This window comes from Aphelocoma coerulescens, chromosome 2 (genome assembly GCF_041296385.1).
Source record: "Aphelocoma coerulescens isolate FSJ_1873_10779 chromosome 2, UR_Acoe_1.0, whole genome shotgun sequence".
NCBI classification, from domain to species: Eukaryota; Metazoa; Chordata; class Aves; order Passeriformes; family Corvidae; genus Aphelocoma; species Aphelocoma coerulescens.
This window is the reverse complement of record NC_091015.1, coordinates 129,667,304-129,690,955: the sequence shown is the minus strand read 5'-3', so window position 1 is coordinate 129,690,955 and position 23,652 is coordinate 129,667,304. Positions and strand designations below refer to the sequence as shown.

Here is a 23,652-nt window from a genome sequence, read left to right as displayed (position 1 = left end):
TTTGAATATCTGGTCCTAAATGTTTCATGGCCCTTATGCAATGCACTCTTATAATTGAATTACAGAGAGAGGATAGCATGTTATTGTGTTGTCTTCTGTAGGGTTCATAATAATTCCTATCATGTATTTCCAGAAGACGTTATTTTATTCTTGGCATTACAGACAAGCCTTTAATGTATTTAGTCTTGAAGGGCTCCTTGTGTAAGAGCTACTGTTGAAATGGGTAAAGACAAATGACTTGGGGCTTACTTCTGACACTTAGGCAAAATGCTGTGCAAGAAGAAGAAAATGAAAGTGGAAAGAGCTTTTCATGGAAGCTCAGAGCCATGGTGGCATTTGTGTCTGTCCAAGTGCTGTCTTCACAAGCCAGCACCTGGGTCGAAGGAGCAGCATGACCACCAGTGCCTCTCCCAACCCATCTTTGTCATCCTGTGCATGGTCCCAGAGGGAAAGAGAGCAATGCGTATGTCCAAATGACGGGGCTGTGATCCTACCTTGTCCTGTGTGGTTGTGGGTCTTTCCTCACACCTCCCATGCTGTGTAGCCGTGCAATGCTCGTGGCAGGCAGCAACGAAAAAGAGCACGAGGTGCCAGGCCCTTGTGAACGAGGTTGTGTGTGGTAGCCATGGAGGGGACTGGTCACGCACCCTGTTTAATACAGGAAGCCTTTAGTGTGACTGCAGTAATGTTGCAGAGGAACCACTGTGAGACCAAGCGTTGGACTTAACGTGAAGTTTGCTGAATATCATGAATAAACTGTTTAGTGTTCAGTGGGTATTAATTAAAAGCCTATGTGAAAGTAAAAACATTCTGTAGTTGCACATTGATAAGTCTGAGCTGTAGTTAAGCTATTTAAGTAGTAACTAGAAGTAGTGTATGTAATATAGCAAAAGATTTGCATAACATAAACATTGTGAGTACCAAGTTGTGGCCCATATACTTCCTGTGGTATTATCATTGCTAATCTTATGGCTTAGAACTGCGTGCCTGACAAGCTACTTATACATTATAATAAACTGTTATTACACAGGCACCCATGCAGAGTAACCATAGTTACACACACAGTACCCTTCTTTTGGTTAAAGTAAACACAAATATAATCATTGGGGTCAGTACTACAGCTTTGTAGGTTAAGAGTTTTCTGCCAGCAGTGAATACAAGGAATGTATCCAGCAGTTCAAAGTAAAATTCACTCACCCTCTTATGAAGATTGAAACATGCTATTAAAGTAAATCATTACAGTGATTTGTTTTATTTTTGTCTTTGTGATATGATTACTTTGAGTCATCACCATTTTTTTTTAGAGAACCTGAAAAAAAATCTTTAGTACCAGCCTCATCATCTCAGTAGAGTAGCTTGACAGTCCATTCTAATGCATTTTAACCAACTTATAAATCATTTTCTGGAGGCTAATGATTTATTACTGCTGTAATGAACTTCAGAGGCATCAATACATTAGTATCCACTTTGAAAAAAAGCCATTGTCAAGTCCTATTGGAATGATGATCAGTTTACTATTGTTATTAATGACTCTGATCAACTCTTTGAATCTATGGATAACCCTGTTAGATGACAGAGGTCTTCCATTTGGGCAAAAATCAATGCATATGTAAAATAAAATTATGTGGCTTTCTGGATCTTTTATCAGTGCCTGTGTTCCCATTGTCTGCAAAGATTCAGAACTACTTGTAATTTCACCAAAGCTGGGGTGGTTCAGGAATAGGAATCCCTGGAAATATTTTATGTTCAAAGTTAGGCAATGTCAAATTTCTAGGAGACTGCTTGTTGCTTTTTTCCCCTAAACACATTCCAGGTGTGGATATGTGCTGGCTACTTAATAGACATGTGATGACTCAAATGGAATTCTTATTGCTGTATCCTTTATTTTATTTCTGTGATGGAAGGAGTCTGTAATACAGGGAAGTATATGTTACAGACTGTATATACCAACTGCTGGTTCTCAAGTTTCTGAAGTATAGTGCTTTTTCCCTTTCTTTTTAAAATAGGAAATAGACCTCAGTGGCTTGACCAAAATAGTAATTACCATGTTAGGGTTTTTTTTTTCAGTGTTCAGAGATGTCAGAAATTTGACCTTTGAGGCTTTTAAATCTGACCTTGTTGCTTCTTTCCATTCATTAAGCTACAACCTTTGCTCTCTTGTCATAAAAGATAAATGAAGATTCACACAATCTTTATTTAAGAGAAGATTTATTGTTTACATTAATGTAGATTAAGTAGGAGCAAACCAATTATTTACTGTGCCAATCATGTCTTCTTGAACTTTAAGTTAGTTATCACAGTTCTATAATTACCATTTCCAAATGTTCATTGCAAACTGAAAGCATTAATAGATTTTTTAAATGTCTTTGAAGGTGTTATTTTGTATGAATAAGTGGAAGATTGTTTCTAAACTCTCTTGTAATGATCTAGAGAAAGAAATTAAATTTGATATTTAAATAGACCAAATTTAGTCTTCATACACATAATATTGTCTTAAAATGATTCTTTTGCTCAGTATCTTCTGCTCTGGAAGCAAAAAAAAATAGAATATTCTGTTGCCAGAGAAGTACATTTGTTGACAAATTAAAAACTTGGGAAGTTTTATCAACTTGGTTGTTCAAATTCATCTTTTTTACTTATATAGCTTTTGATGAAGAAATGGATAGGCAAGACTATATTGGTGAGAATTTGTTCACTGAGGTAGAAGCCTGGGGTTTGTCACTGGGTTTGGTTTCATTTTCAGTTTTGTTAATGTATCCATCTGGAAGGAATTTGCTTGAAATTGCACATTTAATGCTAAATTATAATTAACACTATGGATTCACAATGTGACAGGAAGAAAAGAGGCAAGAATACCCTCCAGCATGTGTGCTACCACATTACCCCTGAGGTCTGGCTGAATCCACCATAAATGTTTTTTCAGACATCTCAAGGGAAGGATATATTGCACACCCAGGAGTGATCACCTCTCTCCTTGCTTCAGGCATGACAGTGCCAGAGGCAGACAGAGTACTTCGGGAAATGTGGGAGGAATCTTGCTCTTCCACCACTCACGTGCACCATGGCCTGTAGTTGCTCACTTTCACTATGAAGCTCAGTGGTAACCAGATAGTTTCACTTTTAGCATCTAATTTGTGCTGTAATGTGTGAAACGTATGTGAAACACAATCTTTCAAAAAGGCAGGAAAATCAGCTTTGGACATAAAGATGGTGAGAATAGTGCTGCTTCTAAAGAGAATTCTGGAGATGGATACCACTGGCAGCAGCTTATAGTCCAAAATACAAGGGTTCATTTTGCAGAATATTTTAGACTAATATTGAAGCTAAGCAAAACCATATACAACAGTGGAAATCAATGTGTACATTTAAATGTGAGTTAGGTTGGAGGATCATCCTGATATGTTGTAGCATAGCAGTTCATACATTTCTGATCCTGACTTTTTGAGGCCTTGGGAACCAAAGTATAGCTTAGCTCCTTGATTCATATGCAGTTCAGTGAGGCTTTGCTTCTTAAGCATGTCAGATGAGATCAAGCTTTGCAAATACTTGCAAGTTAACTAGCCAGACCTGCCATCTCAGAGCTACATTGGTAGATAACCCAAAGCCATGTGTCATGTATCCACACCTCTGAGAAGGACACATGGATAGATTGTTCCGGTCAGCCTACACACTGCAATTTGGGAAGAACAAATTAGGTAACAGTGGGATAGCAATTAGGAGCAGCCACTTCATTCAGCAGTTTTTAGAAGGCTAAGTAGTGTGGCACTCATTTCAGTGAACATCTGCTACATAAATTAAATATTTTCCAGGAGTTATCACAGAAATTGAAAGCTGTGTTCTAATTCCACTTGCTGTATTATTCCTAGTGTAAGTGGGAGCTAAACTGTACAAAATTCTCTCTTTAAAATGCACACCTATATCATACCTGCTGAATTCTTCATTAAAGTCAGGATTTAAGTTAGTTATTAAACATTTTATTAGGCATTTTTTTCCTTACATTTAGAATGGGATATAGTTGAATCATCTCTCATCTAGCCATCAGTATATATTATTCTATGCATAACTTGTTTTTAAATACTCTCTTGTATTGATGATCTCCCTAATATAATTACATTAAGTAGTGAAACATATTGATTTCTCCCATGGGAAAACACTGTAACTTTGTTGTTACAAGAACTGAATTCAGAGAATGTAGATTTAAAGTACTTGTTCTGCTTCTTTAAAAAAATGCATTTATTTCTCTGTGTGGGAGAGTGCTTTGCATTTCACCAACATGGTTAGGAAAACAAGATGTCCACAAGATAGTGTGCAAATAACTCATTAAGATTGGTATTTCTAAATATATAAGAAACTATGGCCCTGGTTTAGATCCTGTCAATGTCAAAGGAAAAAAAAATGCTGGGTTTTTCTGTCCCTGAATCAGAATCTATGTGCTAAAAACCTACTCTAAAAGAACCATTCTCAGATGCAGGGCTACCTGATTTCATCTTTTTTTGTAGAGTCTATAAGTTCATTCCAGGAAAAGGGGAGGATTTCCTGTTATACTTTCTACAGTATTAATTACAGCATCTGGATTTGCTAGAGGCAGTAACAGAAAGATGTCTCTTGTTAAATTGTTGACAGTAAAACCAGAGCATTTTCTTTAAACTCAGTTAAGATTTTCACAGTAGTTGCCAGCTACAGTGGTCCAGTCAGACTTTAAAGATTATCACAAGTGACAACCACTGAGTAAGTGTAGAAATTGCATATAACTCTGCAATAAAGGGATGCTCTGGTGATTCAGAATTTTAATCTACATGTTCTAAAATTTCAGTCTTAGAATGCTGCCATAATATTAATGTTAGTAAATAGCATGGAATGAGGTGTAGGAGAAAAAAGCATTAAAGCAAAATAATTAAAAACTGAGATAAAGCTGAAAAGCATGGCTTGTATGTTGGCACAACTACTCACCTATATTTCAGCTGGGGAAATGAAAATTATCCAATGAATTTTAACACCTTGTAGAGTTCCTGTTTGCCCTTTGAGCATGTTTATTTTTGTTAGTCCTGAAGTTACAGAATTAATTTCAAGCTGAAAAATTTGAGCATCACATTGATATCGTTCAAAAGCACTTCTAGTGTGCTCAGTCTACTAACATTGTTTACAAACATATCAAGATTAATCAGTTACAAATCTGCTATCTTTTTCTAAAATTAAGGAAAGCATTTTGGATGCAAGGACAGCTTGTCAGACTCCAGACTGCAACAGATACAGAGGATGTTAGGCCTCAGTGTAGAAGGATGAAGGCACACTTTGGTTCTTTTCATAATGTTTTTTTTTTCTTTTTGTTGTGCTTCCTAACTAGCAGTGGTAGTTACTTACATGCAAAATATTTTTAATTCAAACATAAGATTTAGCATCTGTTATGTTAAAAACTGAAAAGTGTAGTTATTTTTCAGAATATTTTAATACCACTGATACAGTATGATATGAACCAATGCTTATCATTTATCAGTACTTTAAAAACTAAATTATTTTTGCAATACTTTTAGGAGATAGAAATATTACTTGGTTCTGAGCAGGGTTGACTGTATATGGCAGCCCTTATCTCTTTTTTGTGCTGGAATGGAATTGGTTTAGGTGGCAGAGGTTGGTTATTCATCTAGAAATTATTTAAGAATTCAGTTTACCATTTCTTAGCAAAATATGGTCCCACTTAGTATCCTGTGGTTTTGTTGACTCTACAGTGGTGGCAGGAGTTAACTCCCATAAACCTTTTTACCTTATTAAATTTATCAAGGGAAGCAAGTATTGTACATATGACCATACCTGAACAATCTCTCTTAAAAACCCACACTTCTTATGGCAGATGTTGTTTGCTCAACTTTGAGAATAGAAGCGATTTTTTCAGATACCATAAACGTCAACCGTAGCATGTGAATATGCACTGTGCAAAAGCTGTTCAGAATTTTCAAAATAAATCTCTAAATTCTCTTTAAATATAATTTTTTTTAAAGTTTTCCTTTTTTTTCCCCAGATATTGTAGACATAGGAATTAAAATTCTTAAAAATTGGCTTTATAAAAGATTAGGATGAATTAAATGCATGGGCTTGATTGTAAGGTTTCTATAATGGGATGTAGTTTTTACACAGAGCATTACAGAAGGCACTTTAGGATCCTTACTTTTCTCTAACACGCATATTTTATTTTTATTTTGGTACAGTTCTCCTTATAATCCCAGAATGTAAATGTAATCCCAATGCATTACATACATAACTCTTTTATGGTTAATGATCAAGGCTAACAGAAGTATGTAGGTATGTTTGTATTTTATTCTCTTGTCTTCTCAAAGCAAACAAGCCAAGATTTTTTTTTTGTCAATATGGTTTTAAGTGTAGCAACAGAGGTACAATTTGTTGAAATGCCTCTCAGTTGAATGCAGTATGTTTCCTTTATTCCTCAGAGAAGGAGGACATTTGTAAACTCATTCAATTGCTTATCTATAAACACCACTGGGACCCTCTTTTGGCCTTACATTCATGAGGAGCACATCTTCTCAGATGAAGAGTTAGACATTTAAAATGACAATTTCACTTACTGTAAATTAACTATACATATGTAGCTTGTCTGTCTGAAAATCATGGGGCTTCTTGACTACCAGAAAGGGTATGTTGCATAATGAAAATAGGAGAAGGAAGGATAATTGAAGGAACTTGACCTCTTTAGTTGCGTTACTCATCTCCTCTTTCAAAATGAAATGTACAAAAAGGCAAATGTATATGCTGAAGTTGAGTTTTTCCCATTTTTTTCCATATGCTTCTAATTTACTTATTCCACTAGTTGCCCATGCATCCTTCATCATTCCTTCATTAGTTATTATTTATTAGTATTCATTAGTCCCAAGATCTATGTACTAAACCTGAGAAGGTAATTATTAAAATTGCCCATGCAAATTGGGTGAAGGCACAAGTAAATTACCAGTTAGAGACTCAGCTAGTAGTCTGCTTGCATATTTACCTGAATTGCATTCGTAATTGCAGCAATTATGTGAACAGTCACGGATGCAGTTTTGCACACACTGCAATTACATTTTAAAATTTCTTCGTGAAGTGACTAAAATCATTACTTTGCTTAGAAAAGTATGAGAAGATAAGGTAGTTACAAAATTCGTGATTACTAGTAGAGGATGACCCTATTCTAGGTTATTAATGAAACTTAAAAGAGCTTTAGTAACACCATATGAAGTTACACACTGGTTGAATGGTAGACTGCTGTGAAGATCTCAGCTAATATGAAGGCAGCCAGTGGCAGGAGAACAAGACAAAAGACTGCAGATATGCCTTTGTGTTATTTGGGATGATCATCTGTCATGTAATTTTAAGATTATGTGAATTCTAAGCTTTCTAATTGTTAACTATTGTCTTCCATAGCATGTGAGTACTTGCCTGGTCAGAGAGGCTTCCAGGGTTACCTTCCGGCAGTGTAAATGTTTGGCATGTAGATCCCATCTTACATTTGGGTTCATTTTATCCAATTACACTAATCTGGATTGAACCCATTAAGACTGAAAATTAGAACCAAGGCCTCTGGCTGTCAAAAGATCTGATTTATGGGCAGCAGAAGAATTTGAGGATTTCAGAACAACCCTGGGAAATGGAAGAAGCTCCGTTTTGTGTTATATGAGTATTATTACTTATCATCATGTTTTGTGCCAGATAACAGTAGGTTAGATGGTCCCAAACAGAAGTTAGAAGTATATTAGTATGACTGGACCATCATCCAAGAAGAAAAGGAAAGGTGAAATACATCCTAGAGTCTTCAGATTTTCTATAAAATGCAGCAACTGTTCATCCAGATTAAAGTGTTTGAACAATTTGATGAGCCTGTGAGGCTATGCTGAGGAAACACCAGGGCCATTTCTTTGAAATGTTGCTATCTCTCTGAACAACACCACTCTGAATACAGTGGTAACAGCCTTCTCTAGCTTGAAGAATTCTCTCTAAAGCCCAACTTTGCAGGATTTCATTAATCTGCTATGTTATCTTTGTATCCATCTCTTTCTTCACCGTGAAGATGTCATTTCCCTAGCTTGAAAGTTCTTGTATCTCAGGATGGCCTTCTTTAATGTCCTGAGCTCATGTTCTGTAAGTTTCTTCATTCACTATTTTCTCTCTTGCTGATAACAATTGGTTCCTCCCTAATTTTCACTGTAAAACTTTTCTGTATTGTGGTGGATTTAATACAAAACACGACATTTTCTTTGAATTTTGCTACTGTCTGTGTTAGGATATGCAAAACAAGTATTATATCACAGCACATTCTTACCAAAGACTCCACTATGCTTCCCTGGCATTCAGGGATGGAGTTAAATCACTGTATATATAATCATAAAATATTGCTTTCCCAGGTGTTGGTTGCTGCTCAGCAACCAGTTGAAAGTACAAATTTGTAAGATGAAGGAAGAAAGGGAGTTTTCTCAGCCAAACCAAGGTTGGTGCTTTATTCTAAAGATTAATGGGACAGTAAGAGGCTTCATGATCAAAAATAGACTGAATAATGAGTTCAAAAAGAAATAAGAAGTTGTGATTGCCCAAAGTATTCCTTTTCAATAAGTTATGGGTTTTGCTTTTTTCTCTTAAGTTGTTTTGGTAAGTTGATCAGGCTTTATTAAGTAAGATATCCACATTTAGAAATATCAAACCAGGAAAATAAAGATATATTCTTAAATTAAAAATATGGTTCCCCGGATTATTTTCAGTTGCATGCCAGTATAATGGACATTAAGCAAAATAAATTTACTAATTTTCATCTTTTGAGACTGCTGGATATCTGTTCATCTTCTACATAGCTGAAAATAAAATGATTGAGATTTTTCCTGTTTCAGAATTATAATATTGGACTTGGCAAGATGCAGATGGATAATTACACTGGAGATGTTAAATAGGTTTTAGAGACAAAATTGTAAATAATACAATACAGAAGAATAATGGACTTATTAGCATATCATTAAATTGCTTTTTCCCTGAGAGCCAAGCATATTTTTCATAGCTTACAAAAAGTGACTTGCCCAGCAGTAACACATGTGCTTAACATTTGCAAAACCCACAATATTTGACAATGGCATTGAGTTTATATTGCAGAGGAAATTATGACAATACAGTTACAAATATCAGTAAGTTTATCACTTGATAACAAGATCATATGTATGAAAAACAATCTTTTCTGAGTTAAACATTTTGCAGACCTTTTGTTTCAACTTCCATTAGTTCTATCACTCATGCTGAGAATATACAGGGCTGTGACGTTGCAGAAAAAAGATTCATTAAAAGATTCTTTCACTAATGTAATTTAAACCATTCAACTCATTTTTATGTGTCTAAATTACTTTTTTTTTTTTTAAGATTTTGTACTCAATGAAAAGTAGAATTATGTGGGATATGGTGTGATTTTTTCAGGGCTACTGGCATCAGCCAGAAAAAATATCTTTCTCAATGAAAATGAGCTTAGTCCAGAAACTCACAAAATGCACAAACGAAACCGGGACGACTCTGGTTTTCAGCTGAATGATGGATAATGTGCAGTCATAATTCTATGCAGTTTAGTACTAGGGTGGCAGGGAGTTGCAGGAAGCTTCCTATGGTTTAATGAAACTACTGCATGTGGGAATGTAAGAGTGAGCACAGCACCACGGTTCCCAGTACTGAAGTGGCTGGCAAAACAGTTTGCTCAGAGGTGGAATTCATCAATGGGCCTTCAAGAGACAGCTGAGTCTTCCTTAATCCAGCCATGCCTAAAGTTACTCATGTTCAGACTTTGCTTATGATTAATTCTGTAGGAGATTTTGTTGCAGTCACAATGCCTTTTATAAGTCACAACCCCAGACAGGAATCTATGACTCTGGGAAATAATTTCAAAGATGTTCCACATCACAGAGCCCAAGAGGAATAATATAGACAATGGCAGACTTGATCTGACTGTGTGATTTTGATTTCACAAATCCAGCGTTGTATCCCATTGGAGTGGAAGCGAGACCCGTTGTTTGTGCAGAACAGCAGGAATTCTCGTAAACTTAATGATGAGGGTAGTGGGATGACTGGAGCACATAGAAGACACAGGTTTTAGTCCTTTCTCTGCCTTCTGTGTGACAGAAATTTTCACTTGAGGTTCCTTCTGCCCTGTATTTCTGTTTAGTGCCTAAACAGGTGGATGACACTGAAAAGACAGCCAGTCCTCCCTTGCAAAAAATTTTTCAGTGAAGTAGCATACTTAGATTAAATCTCATTGACAGTATTTCAGAAATCTCTTGTTCTAGTTGATGTGCTGCTCCTTTGGGAAGGAATTGCCATTTCTTGTGACTGAGATGAGAGATCAGTTTGGATAATTTAGGGTATTCCTGTAGAGATAGGAGACACAAGACACCCCAGTATTGTACCAACCTTTCAGCTGTCACAGCTGGTTTAGTGTGATTTTCTAACCAGAAGGAATTTTTTGACTCCTCCCACATGGGTATAACTATACCTTGCTGTACATTACTCGAAATGTACCCAATACAAATTCCTTTACTTGGTGGTAGGGAGAGTTTGGTGGTGTGCTCGGGGTACCTTTGTGTGTTAAAATGGATACAGAAAACAACATGTGACAGGTAACAGTCACAGCTCCCAACTCACTGCAGAAAGATAGATTGGTACTGCTGTGCTGAACGCCATAGAAAAAAACACAGAACAGAACAGAATAGAATGGGATACAATAGAGCAGAAGCCAGTGAAGCTTACAGCATCCTCACGCAGGCGACTCTGTTGTTGGTCAGTCACAGGAGTAAAGGATTGCAAAGGCAACAGTAGCTGCCTGCATCCCCTTTTCTCTCCTGCCCTACACCGAGCACCAAGTACACTGCTAGCATTATTTCCAAAGATCTAGTTTGTCTTCCTAGACTTAATCATTTCATGTCCCCTGGATGCCTCTATTCTTATTGTATAAAAGAAGAGAAGACAATGTTGTGTCTCTCAGGCATCTTTCTGACTTCATCTGTTTTGATGAAAGGCTATTGATTCAGGTGTGTTTGAGTGAATCTGCGAATATACTGCTTACTCAGGAGTTCTTTAGCATCACTAAAATAAATGTGAAATGCATAATTGTTTTCCTTATGCAAGTAACTGGTAAAATAGAAAATTGTTCTGTTGTTATTTGCAAAAAAAAACCCCAACAAAACCAGTTTAGTGATAATACTGTTATCAGGAGATGTGTGGATGAATATTTGCCTTGTACCTCCTAGATTCCATTTGTCTGCTGTTAACCTATACCTGCTGTTAAGCGTTAGACACTTTAAAAAAGAGAAAAAGATAACACAAATTATTCACCATTAATTCTTTAAAATGAGTCACTATTAAAAGCTTAATTGTTTGCTGAGAGGGTCCAAATTAGTGGACTTTGCAGGCTCAAACAAAATTGAAGATATTTGTCCAAATTAAAACGGAAACATGCATCCAGAATATACCAAATGAACATGTATGCTCCTGTAATAATAATTTTATTATCTTCAGCTTCCAGGCCAGACTTTTAATTATGACCCTTTATATCAGTGAAAACCATGTATTCAGGATTAAAAACCTATTTCTTTAACTAGTCTAGTTAAAGACTGCAGTTTGATATATTCTATGCTACAACTTTTATAAAAACCAGAGAACACTTCTAATAACACTTTTCTAATTTCATGGTTCAGTGCACAGTCAGTAAAGATTTAAATAATTCAGAAAGAAAGCCCATTCTGTTTCTTTATTAGAAGTTTGAGTCAGGCAAATTCTTTGACATTTAATAGGTTTTTAACCCTTTTAATAACTTCTTATAATGAAATTTATTGGAAGTTGTTTTAAATAAAGGGTTATTATATTAGAGTGAATAGCAGTTGGTAGTTTTTTATGATTAGTTTTGAGACCTTGGCCCTGTGTGACTCAAAGGATATTAAAACATAAAGTAGAAAAGAATGTTAATAGTCACCAAATTAACTGTGTACCAAGAAGTATAGAAAGTGTATATGACTGCATTTTTGTCATTATTTGATCATACCATAAAATTTTGCAGTCAAATTTTGAGTATATAATAGCTTTAATGGGGCTTAAGATCACTTACAGAGCCAGTACTATATAAAACAACCCGAACTGGTTTAATTTTTAACAGAATGATTTTGAAAAGATTAGTGTAGTAGATTTAATAGGAGTGGGGGTTTTATTATTTTTCGTTTAGGGGTCTCTTTACATGTGAGGTTTCTGCTGTTTAATTTTAAGACTGTTTTTCTAATCAACAGAAATTTTGAATGATCCTTTCAATTTATTCTAAAAATGCAGTGGGTGTAGTATATAAAATACTCCTGTGTAAAGCACTAGAATATTCCCCAAATACCCACTTACTTTAAAACTTAGTCTTTCATTATGCAGTTAGGTGATACAGAAGAGAATTATAAAAATGGGATGATGAAAACACACCTCCCCTCCCTCTGTTAGGTGGTGCTTTGAGTTATTCCTTTTAATGTGTTTTGAATGGTTCTCTGTGGTCATTTTACAGTAACCTTGGCTCTCATAAAAAAATCTTTCTTTAGCACTCATTCACTTATAGGCGTGCTAAAACAAGACTTGGTTGCAAGTATTATTTCTACTTCAACTGAATGGAAACAAAGACCTGATAAAACATGACTCTTTTGGCTTGATCACTCTTTATTCATGACAGGACACAGGTACCAAGTACCAGTTTTAGTCACTCGAATCAGTAAACGCAAACTTCCTGTCAGATTTCAGACCTCCAAATATTTGGGTCACTTTTTTGCTTTCCTCTGGTGTATAAATACAGATGTTCAATTTATCTCAAGTTTTAAGCTCTCTCATGAAAGAGCATTGCCATAATGAAAAACAACAGATGAAACTGCATGGTTTGCTTTTGATTCACTTGCCATCAATCTAGGATCCTGACCATCAACATGAATTTAACAACCATGAGGTACTGCTTGATCACCTGTATGAACTGAAAGAAAGGTGTCTAAAATTGACATTTCTGTACTTTTAGACACTCTTTTAAGTTTGAACTTATGGTCATATAGAACCATAGAATATCCTGTATTGGAAGGGATCAACAAGGATCATTTTGTCCAAGTCCTGGTCCTGCACAGAACATCCCCAAGAGTCACACCATTCACCTGAGAGTAAACACTCTCAGGTAAATGGTCCAAACACCTTTTGAACTCTATCAGACTTGGTGCTGTGACCACTGCCCTGAGGAGCCTGTTCATCATCTGTCTGATGAATATTGCTTGCATTTGTAGCACTAAAAAAAATTATTCGGTTTTTTTGGTTTATAAGTTGTCTTGATCATAAGTGGTGAGTGTCATTTCCCAAACACAAGCCCTTCTCAGTGTGCCTGTTCTCACAAACTTGGCTGGCAACTTTAATGTTATCTTTTCTTGTCTTTTGAAACCTTCACTTACAGAATCAAGTGCTTATGTAGGAATTAACTTTTTTCCTCTCTTTTTTAATGAGCGTCTCTTTATCACTGGAAAACATCTTGCAGACGTGCATTGGCTTATGGTAGAAGACAATTAAAGTGCCTGAAATAAAAGCAGTAACATTTCTAAGCAAATTTCATGGCATTTCAGGACGTTGGCACAACCAGGGCTAATACTGCAATTCAATGTAGTATTATTTGGGAACAGAGAAACATTCAGATTTAATATGGCACAGGTAGTAGCACGTTTCCTGGGAATATAAAAGAGAATACTACTAATAACAGAGACCCTTTCTGCCTACCAAAGAGTGTCCAAGATACCTACATGGGGATGCAGGTGGGTCATTCCAATGAAGAAAGAAGCACACTGTGGGTATCTTCATAGATAACACTTAAGATCCCCTGGGGTTTTCGCCCAACTTTTTTTTAATTAATTGATTGAACAATAGCTTCTTATAGTCCAAAAAAATTGTTACTCTCAGACTTACCTTGACCAATCAGACAAGAAGCAAAGAACTGTCAGCCCCTTCTGCAATGTCCATCAAAAATATTCACAAGAGTATTCAACGAGTAGAAAACTAAGCAAAAATTGTTGAAAGACCTGATGGTGGTAACAGTAATAATGTCTGCTTGATATGAATTTTCTCGGAGTAGTGAGATATGTGAATTTTACTTGCTTCAGTGAGTAAGCCCTGTGTATTTCTCCTTATGTTTTGATCTTTTCATCTCCAGTGAATTATCCCTAGTGTTTCTTGCATGTACTTAGACCTGTTGTATTTATTTCGATCTGTTAAGGCAATCTGTCTTTCTTCTTTCATTTAGTGATAACATTTATTATAAATGAATCGAAATAGGGAGGGACTATTGGGACTTCTACAGCTTTTCAGAGAGATGTTTCCTCATGGTTGTTAATTATAACTAGAAAAATAGCGCGAATTATTTTGCTAACAGCACATTCCCTTTGAAACTGCCTGTCTAATGTTTCTTAGAAAAAAATTACTTGCTTCCCAAAGCCACATTCTGGGACACTGGTTAAGAGTCCTGCAATTTGACTCTTTCTGCATCTTGCATGGGTTAACCAGCTTGTATCAAAAAGGCAGATAATTACATTTGGGGTTTTTTATTGCTATGTGCTATGTCCTGGAAGAAATGAAGGATTCTGTCTGGATGCTGTGTCAGATGAAAATATCTCTGTTTTGTGGACTTTGGAGCACAATATTTCAAGAAATATGAAGGTTATTGGGTATAGTCCAGAGGACAGCAGAAAGAATGATCAGAGGTGTAGAAAACACAGCAGATGAACAAAGTCTTTCAATCTTCAGGTTTAGTTGTTTAGTCTAAAAAAGAAAAAAATGAGAAGAAATTCATAATAGCCTTCTAGTGTGTACAACTTTCCTGTAAAGAAGGAGAAAAACATTCCTCATATCCACTGGGAGCAGAGCAAAAAGTAGTAGGTTTAAATTACAACAAAGGAGATTTAGGTGAGACATTATGGAAAAAAGCTCTTTCCACTGTAAGGATAGTTAAGCACAAGAATTGCCCAGGGAGGTTATGAAGAGGTTAGACAAACATATGTCAGAAATGATTTAGGTATAGCTAATCCTGCTGTGAGATAGTGTTGGACTAAATAACCTTTTGAGGTCCCTTCTAGCACTATTTTCTGTGATTCTGTGATTAGGATATTGTACTCACATTGTCCTGTAGTAAGATATTTCTGTACAGGGATGATATCACTGTATTCTGCACTGTATTTTGCTTTGTTTTTACTTTAAGCTGATGAAATGAACGATAGTCTGATGTTTAAAGCTCTTCAGCTTTATTCTTAGTACCTCAGGATCTTTGAGCAGGGCATTAGGAGCTCATCTTCAACTAGACAGCCCTGTTGTGGTTTTGCACTACCCGTGTGCCAATAAGGGACTTTGGTACACACCTTAGATTTAGTGACTTGTACTGTATTTTAACTTGCAGTCAAACACTTATATGGGTGAATGCTCAGTTTCTGCTTATAAGCAAAATGCAAACAGAAAAAAAAAATAGCCATGAAGAGAAATGTATCATAGCTTCCCCATTAGTAAAACCAAAATAAAACCAGGCATGTTCTAAAGCTGAATATAACTCAAGTTGTGAAACATCCTGGAACTGACAGATGGAGAATGATATTATACTGCCAGATATTATCATTATTACCTCATCACAGAGACCATTGAAGACGTCAGTTTAAGACTGTCCTTATCCTCTGTAACGCTCCAAACTCTTTTAACTTTGTTCTTCCATTTGGCATTCTGCCATCCATCAGGATTTCTATTCAGCTTTGCATTCAGCAGGAGTGTGTTCGCAATATTGCCTCTGCATACTGAATATGGCTCCAGCACAGTTACACAGCGGTGGGTTTTGTAAAACTCCATCTGGAGGAACAAGGAATATGAAGTTTCAGATTTAGAAGTAGTTTAGAATAAATTGGTCATACTTTGCATGTAGTTTTGACAGAGTGTCTGATTAGTGTTACTATTCTGCAGAGAAGAGGTTGTCACAGCATCTGTGACAGGGGCATATCATCATGCCACAGCAGTGACCGAGAGGGGGGTTTTCATGGCTGGGTGTGTTCTTGAGCCAACAGAGGAGAAGGGACAGTTCTTGGTTTTGTTGATCCTTTAGGAACCTGAAAGTTCTTCATGTTTTCCACAGTGTGATCTCACAACTTTTTACATGTATGTGATTAGTTGCCCATTCTTACTCAAGGAATGAGCAGTTTCCGTTTTCTTAGACAATCCCACTTTTTCACCAGGTAGGGGCAGGATGGGCAGGCTCTGCAGTGCATGGTAAAGAGATGAGCCAGAAGCCTCATCTGCAGATGTGAATCACATCTGTGGATCCTGAGGGCCACAGCTCTGTGCGATGGACTTAAACTGGCTTGTTCTCTGCAGGCAGGTCCCTTAGGTGAGGGTTTCTGGCTTAGCATCCAAAAGAGAAAATGTACTGCTAAATAAGCTTATTTGCTGTTTACACCTGGTTTTCTGGAGGTAGCCTGGTATTCATCTGATTTAAAAATTCAGGAGACAAGCTGAATTCATGTGAAAAGAAAAACACTGGGTTTTTTTTTACTCCACCACCACACTTGCAGTCCTCACAATTTCCCTGGTGAAGGGTTCTCTTGCAAATATATATACACACGTGTTTTGTATGGGGATACATTCAGTACTGTTCAGTTGTTTTTGTATTATCTGAAAACACAGCCTATGTTCAGTACTGGACCTAAAATTGTATCGCAGACTGTTTAAAAATATATGTTGTTTAAAGAAGAAAAACACAGAATGTTCTGTATTATCTATCTGATATTTGAAGTTCTTAAAGGAGAGATCTTTTTGAATAATAGCAGAATCAGAGAATCACAGAATGGGTCAGGTTGGAAGAGACCACAGTGGGTCATCTGATCCAGCCTTCCTGCTCAGGCAGGGTCATCCCAGTGCAAATGGCACAGGATTCCATCCAGATGGTTCTTGAAAATCTCCAGTGAGGGAGACTCCACAACCTCTCTGGGCAATCTGTGCCAGTGCTCAGTCACCCACTCACACAATAAAGAAGTTCTTCCACATATTCAGGTAGAACTTCCTGTGCATCATTTAAAGCAATTGTATTATATTTTATTTGAGGAAAAGTAAATAAAATGGTAGCTCTTGCCCTGCTTTTAGAGATAGATAATTTTGAAGTTCATTCAAAATAAGAGTTAAAAGTTTCAGATAGTAGTTGTTATGTTTCTAGAGTTCATAAAGTCATTAGGATGCCTACTCTTCCTAAAAAGCAGTCAGACTTTTCCAGCCTTTTGTGGAAGTGTTTGTTCTGCACCATGAGCTGCTGCCTCGTGAAAACCTGAGCGCTCAGCCCCTGCAGGGTGGAGGGTGCCTGGGGACGGCACACACCCACACAGAGCGCTGCAGACAGGGTGAAGGGAGGGCTTTGAGGAAGGGTTTTGCCTCCCTTTGCTCAGCACATGAGGGACTGTGCAGATTCCCATCCCCTTCCCACTTGCCCCGTGCTGGCCAAGAGGACCCAGAGACTCCCCACTGGTGCTCCACCTTCCGCAGCTGCTGCCCAGCTCAGCAGCTGGATCCAGAGCAAAGCATCTGACCAGCAGTTACAGCTTCATGGGCACAACTGTCTTGGTACGGGTTGTCTGCTAGAGGCAGAGATAATGATGGCTTTCAAGGCTAATATGGTTGGCACAGAGGGAGCTGATACTGGAGGGAAGGGACCAAGAAATCAGTAGTAATTTAAAAATATAAATGTCTACCAGGATTCAAATTTCAGCCTTCAATTGATTTCATCTACTGTGCTCTCTGTGCTCCTCTCCTCCGGTGCTTTCATAGTCATTACATGAACTTGGAAAGCAAGTTTGTATTGATAACTCTTTTTTACCAAAAGCTATTAATTTCTAAAACAACATAAATACAGGTATAATTGTGATGTCACATTGTCAGAAGCCAATTCAAATGCTTTTCAGAGACACAAGTACATGTAAAGTGGTAAGTATGCCATAACGAATGGTATTATTAGTTTGATTTATTGCCAACCAGTCACCCTTACAAAAATCAATCCCCAAGCTCATAAAATATCTCCCTAAACTTGATACCTTTTTACACTGTCAATAATAAGAGAAAAGGTGAAGTTACAGGATTATCTTTACTTTTTCCTGTGTGTTACTTTTTGAAAGGTATCTTACAGATTGCTGTGATATATGGGAGTGTGTATATGAGAAAGAGATAGGTTATAAAAGTCATGAGCCATAAAAATATATATAAAAAAAAAATCTGAGTGATCTTTAGACAATTCAGATGACATGTCTAACAAAGACTGTCAGTAGAATAAATGTGACTATGTTAATATACTGAGCCACTAGCACATGTCCTTATCATAATGGAACTTACACAATGGTAGCTCCTGTCAGATTCTACTTTATACATACATACATGTTTGTCTGATGCACAGAAAGACAACCATATCTATTTCACTTCAGCTCTGAATTGATAGTTCAATTTTAAATCACCCACAGAACACCTTAGCTTAAATCAGAGCTCCTCTCTGATACTCTTTGCTATCTGTCATGTTTCTGTGTGAGTATACTGAAAAGATGTTACAGGCAATCTGCTGAGGTCTGTGTGTATGGTGTATTTGACCTCTGGACAAGAAAGGAGTTTCATCCTCCAGTGCTTTTAATTCTTATCCTTACAGAGACTGAATCTGTTGCTTGCATTAAAATAGTATGTCTCGTTAATGCTAAGAGGCAGTGACCCACATAGCACAATGGATTCATTTGTCAATCCTGCGATTTCTGAGCTTTCCATTCATATATGTCTTAGCAGTAAATCGACTCAGAAATCATTTAATCAGTCTATCAATGCATCCTTCTTGTCAATGGTCTGAATCCTGAAAAGTCCAATGTCTGACTGGGCAGCACCAGGTAAAATAGATTTGGACTTAATACTAGATGTTCAGACTCTGAAAACTCCCAGCAGCTCCAAAATTCACAGCTCAAAACCACAAAACTCCTAAGTTAAAAAAGCAGGATCTGGAAACTGTCTTGAATTTTGAGGATGTTCATGTTCTGGTCTAGGTCTGAACTTCAGAGTGCAAACTTATTCCTGTTTGTTAGCATTTCAGAAATACTCTACACACAGTTACAGAAAGCAGCACCCTTTTGTTCCCTCTATAAAAAAAACCCAAGCTTTCATTCCTTTTTTTGCTATTTCCAAAGGCTGAGGCTAGAGCCTGAATTCTTTATAACAGTCAGTGTTATGCAAATGTCAATCATATCCTTACTATGTTTATTTTCAGTATATACATGTTTATTTAAGTACTTGCCATTTCCTTTAAGCCTTACATAGCCAATCAGGCCAACCGAGGTCTAAAGGAACAGAACACTTTATTAGTGATATGCTTAATACAGTTTTTTTCCTCTTGTAGATGCAAGATTTACGGAATACAGAAGGAGCCCAGTATAGTTCCCATCCTCAGATGGCAACCATGAGGCCAAGGGTTCAACCTGCAGATATTAGGCAGCCAGGAATGATGCAGCACGGGCAGCTGACTACTATTAACCAGTCCCAGCTCAGTGCACAGCTTGGTTTGAATATGGGTGGAAACAGTGTTCCTCACAACTCGCCCTCTCCACCTGGAAGCAAATCTGCAACTCCTTCACCATCCAGTTCAGTCCATGAAGATGAAGGAGAAGATAGCTCTAAGGTAGGCTTAGATGCTAGGATTACTATGTAAATGGTGGATATTTTTAGGACCTGCTAAATGAATGATATGGCCACAGTTATTAAGGTGATACTTTATACATGATTGGTGGTTCACTGGAGTGAATAAAGGATTATGAATACAAAACTTACAATATCCAGACAATTCTTCAGGCAGCTTGAGTAAATTACATCATTCCTCTTTGTGAGAGCAAACTGGAATACTGTTAAACATCGAAAGGATAGTCATTCCTTTAGGGCTTTAATATAAGGATTGAGTTTTCTCACTTGCATAGCAGGGATGTTTGTTCCCAGTTAAAGATCAAGTTACTGCTATAAAAAGTATGAACAGTCTGTGCAATATGCTAGTCTTTGCTGCTTGGTCACAGGATGAGTAAACAGAACATCATAGCAACCAGAACAGAAAGATCCTATGAACTTTAAAAACCTTACCTTGAAAATCTGGAAGACCCTGTATGCATTCATGCTTTTGAGAGGTGCTGACACTTCATCATGACATGTTTAAGCTTCATTTTAATGTCAGTACAGGAATGAAGTGATAAGAGTAATTTACATAATAAATTTCTTTAAAGGATAAATGTCAATCTGTATAGCAGATTTTGCATACAAAAATCTCCCAAATCTCCCAAAATCCTGAAAACCTCCCAAAAATACACAAGTCTATTATCTTAATTTTGCAGACAGAAAAGCTGAGACACAAGAAGATTGGGACTTTGTACTATGTCATCCCTTAAACCAGGAATATAGCATATTGAAACTGAGAGCCTCTGTAGCTCTGTTTTGTGGTCACTAGAAAATACCAGTCCTGTTAGAGCACTCCTGCAGTGCAGTGTGTGCCACGTGCACTGTAGTCTGTACCACAGCCATGTCTGGTGGGGAAAAGTTGCAGACTTGCAAGGAATGTGAAGAAAACATATTGTGAGTCACTGAGGAGGTATAATCCAGTCAAGAAATGTAAGTCTGATTTGTTTTAACATTATATTGTTTTTCATGCCTCAAGCTATAAAATAATCATGTAATTGGAGACATATGTTTTACTACAATTTGAATAAATTCTGATTCAAAAGTTTTATTTCAGGACATTCCCCTGATTTCCCAAACTTTAGGTTTTAAAAATTACTGAATAATTCATATATTTTAAATGAGCACTTCCTTACTGAGAGCGACTTTAGAATACAGCTATATAAAAATAATTCCAGGCAGCCTTTACTTTTTCAGAATAATTTATTTGCTACTCCTATTGCATTGCTAATATTTTTACATTGCTGGAAGTATTCAAGGTGCCCTAAACTTCTGGAGAAAATATCCACTCAAATAATTAGGATTTCCTTTCTACTTCTATCAGGTATTTCAGTTATTTAACCTATATTTTTCATGTACTTTTTCACTGTAGCACTTTGTGCTAGCAAAAGTGCAGGGTTGTGGTTCCAAGCAAGCAGTAATTATCTGAAGCTAATGTTTTTAATAGAGAAATACAAAGCACTGCAGACTAAGTAAAACTTGCTCCTTTCTTTGTGAAAGCCAGTTTATATAGTGTTCAACTTTTAACAAGCCATGTTATTTTGGAAAACTCTCTTTAAAATTTCCTCCTGCTTAGTCTAAGCTGAAAAAGATGACAAATGGCACAATGCACAACACAAAATTAAATCCAGTGTGCTAAAGTAGATACATTGCCTTAAAATTATATTTATAATTTCACTGCTAAGAGAAAAGTTTTAAAGGCTATTACATTTGGATAATATTGACGGAGGGCTTAAATTCTTCTCCAACTCTATGGTTTAAGCAAGCCTGATGGGGAGCAGATAATGCCGTACTTGCCTTCTGTGGGATTTCTTAGGGCTTCATGAAAACACCTGAGGCTGCTCACCACTGGAGACAGGCAGTGGGCTGGCACGCCTGATCCCATGCAATGGTTCTTCTGTAGTTCCCTCTTTAAAAGACGAGAGAAGTTGAATAATCAGCCTAAGGAGTAAAGTGTATTGTTGTACTTCAAGATTTAAACCTCTCCAATGTATATCTCTTTGTCACATTGCCCTTCCTGGAAGCTGCCAGTGAGTGGATATGAATACTCAAAATAAATCAGTTTTCTGTGGAGATCTTTCTCCCCAGATACAACAGTATTGCATTTTATCAGAGTTGCTTTGGAGGGGCCTGTGAAAGTTCTAACTCCAGAAATCCTCTTCCCCGCGAAAGAAGGCACTGGATGGGGACAGGAACAGATAGACCTGCTATTCTGTCTCTTGTGAGAACATCTATCTTTTAACAGAATACAACTTTGAGAAATCTGGATTTTTCTCTTTGATTTATTAATGACCATGCAGATGTGTGGTATTACTTAAAAGACCAGGGCCAGAGCTCATTAGCCAATTCTTCAGCAGAAGTGCACATATTGCAGTCATGGGGTCGCTTTGGAGGTTACTTCATGGAGTCAGAGATGTTCCTGCCGTGAGCGCTGCGTAAAAACCAACTCCCTCTGAACTTGCCGTGTCATTAATATCAATAGTGATGTTCTCCCTGTTTAGCCAGTGGGACAAGATGCTTGCCTGTGTACCCACATTGATCAAAAAGACAAAGTACCTTTCCAAATGGAAAATCACCTCAGTGTCAGATGACCATCCTCAGTTTATACCAGCTGAATTGTGTGAAAGAGAAGCTACTGGTCTTTTCATAGCATATTTGGTAGAAAGGTCCCTAAAAACTATACCTATTTCCATCTAGAGAAAAAAAAAAGCAGAAATCTCAATATCCTGTTCATATTTACATGAATTTATAGAAAGAGCCTGAAAGGTATAAAAAATTATGTACTTTATGTACACGTTTGGACTAAAATTACAATTGTTGCCCCATGAAGCACTGATTTCCATGCATGAAGGAAATTACCATTTCAGCTCAATGTATATATTCCAAATTCCAGTATTAACTTTACAAACTTATGTAATTGTTCATGTACTGAGCTTCTTGGATGTTCACTCTAAGATAAATATTCAAATTGTTGTAAGCCTTATCCAACATACACAGAACTAATGGTAGCAGCTGCTAAATATTATTTGGCAATACTCATTCTCATAAAGACTCTTTCATATAGGCTGTTCAGACTTCAACTGTCCTTGCACAAGGAAAGGGAAAGGAGCTGCATTATAGAGGGCTCAGTTTCCCTTCATGCTGTTGCTCTAAAACCAGGACAGCTGAGGCTGCTTGACCATAAGATCAGTGACAACTGTAGCATAATTGTAAGGTTGGATATACATTCAGAGAGCTGCTAAGACCATGGAAATGTGAAATGTAGCCTCAGACTAAGGGTATTGTCTCTGCAAGGGGCGCACATCACTAAGGCCCCTTAATTCTTCTAAATCTCCTATGTGGGGCTATTGTTAGAAGAAGAAAAAAGGGAGAACTTAAAAAGTAGTAGTTGTAAGTACCTATAAAAGCATTCTAAACAAAGTCACCACTTAGCACATGCCTTATTCTGACCACCTCAACACTGGAATATTGCATTTATGTAATTCTTGTCATAATTCACACTGTTGGATCATTAAACATGTACTTCGTTATTGCCAAGCATAATTGTGAGCTGCTGGAAGCATTACTGGTTTGTAAATAAGTATTTCTTCATAGATGGATAAGAGGGTTTTCTTCCATGTTCATTTGCATATCACTTATGAGAGAAATTCAAATAATGTATTTTAGAGGGAAGATAGCAAGAGGACTGCAAGTAGCAAGAATTAAATAACAGAAACACAATTACTAAAGAACTGCTGCAGCATATTCTCCTTATGTGGCAGAGGTTTTACAATATTTACTTTATATGATAGGAGTTATAAGTGGAATTCTGTGTTGTCTGTTCAGCCTATTATGCAGATGGTGCTTGATTAAAATCTATTTTAAACTACAGCGATTACTGCAAGATAGTGTGCATAAAACAGCTCTCCT

The 23,652-nt window shown here is 36.9% G+C and overlaps 1 protein-coding gene across 2 annotated transcripts in view; it reads left to right on the top strand.

The window, feature by feature from the left end:
* Positions 1-23,652, top strand: part of TOX (thymocyte selection associated high mobility group box) — a 218,985-nt gene that overhangs the window by 157,495 nt on the left and 37,838 nt on the right. Inside the window, exon 4 of one of the 2 annotated variants that reach the window (XM_069004805.1) lies at positions 19,427-19,705. The exons of the other annotated variant lie outside the window; for it this stretch is intronic. Coding sequence (XP_068860906.1) covers positions 19,427-19,705 — 279 coding nt within the window. The remainder of the gene's footprint in view (positions 1-19,426; positions 19,706-23,652) is intronic. 2 annotated transcript variants of the gene reach the window in all.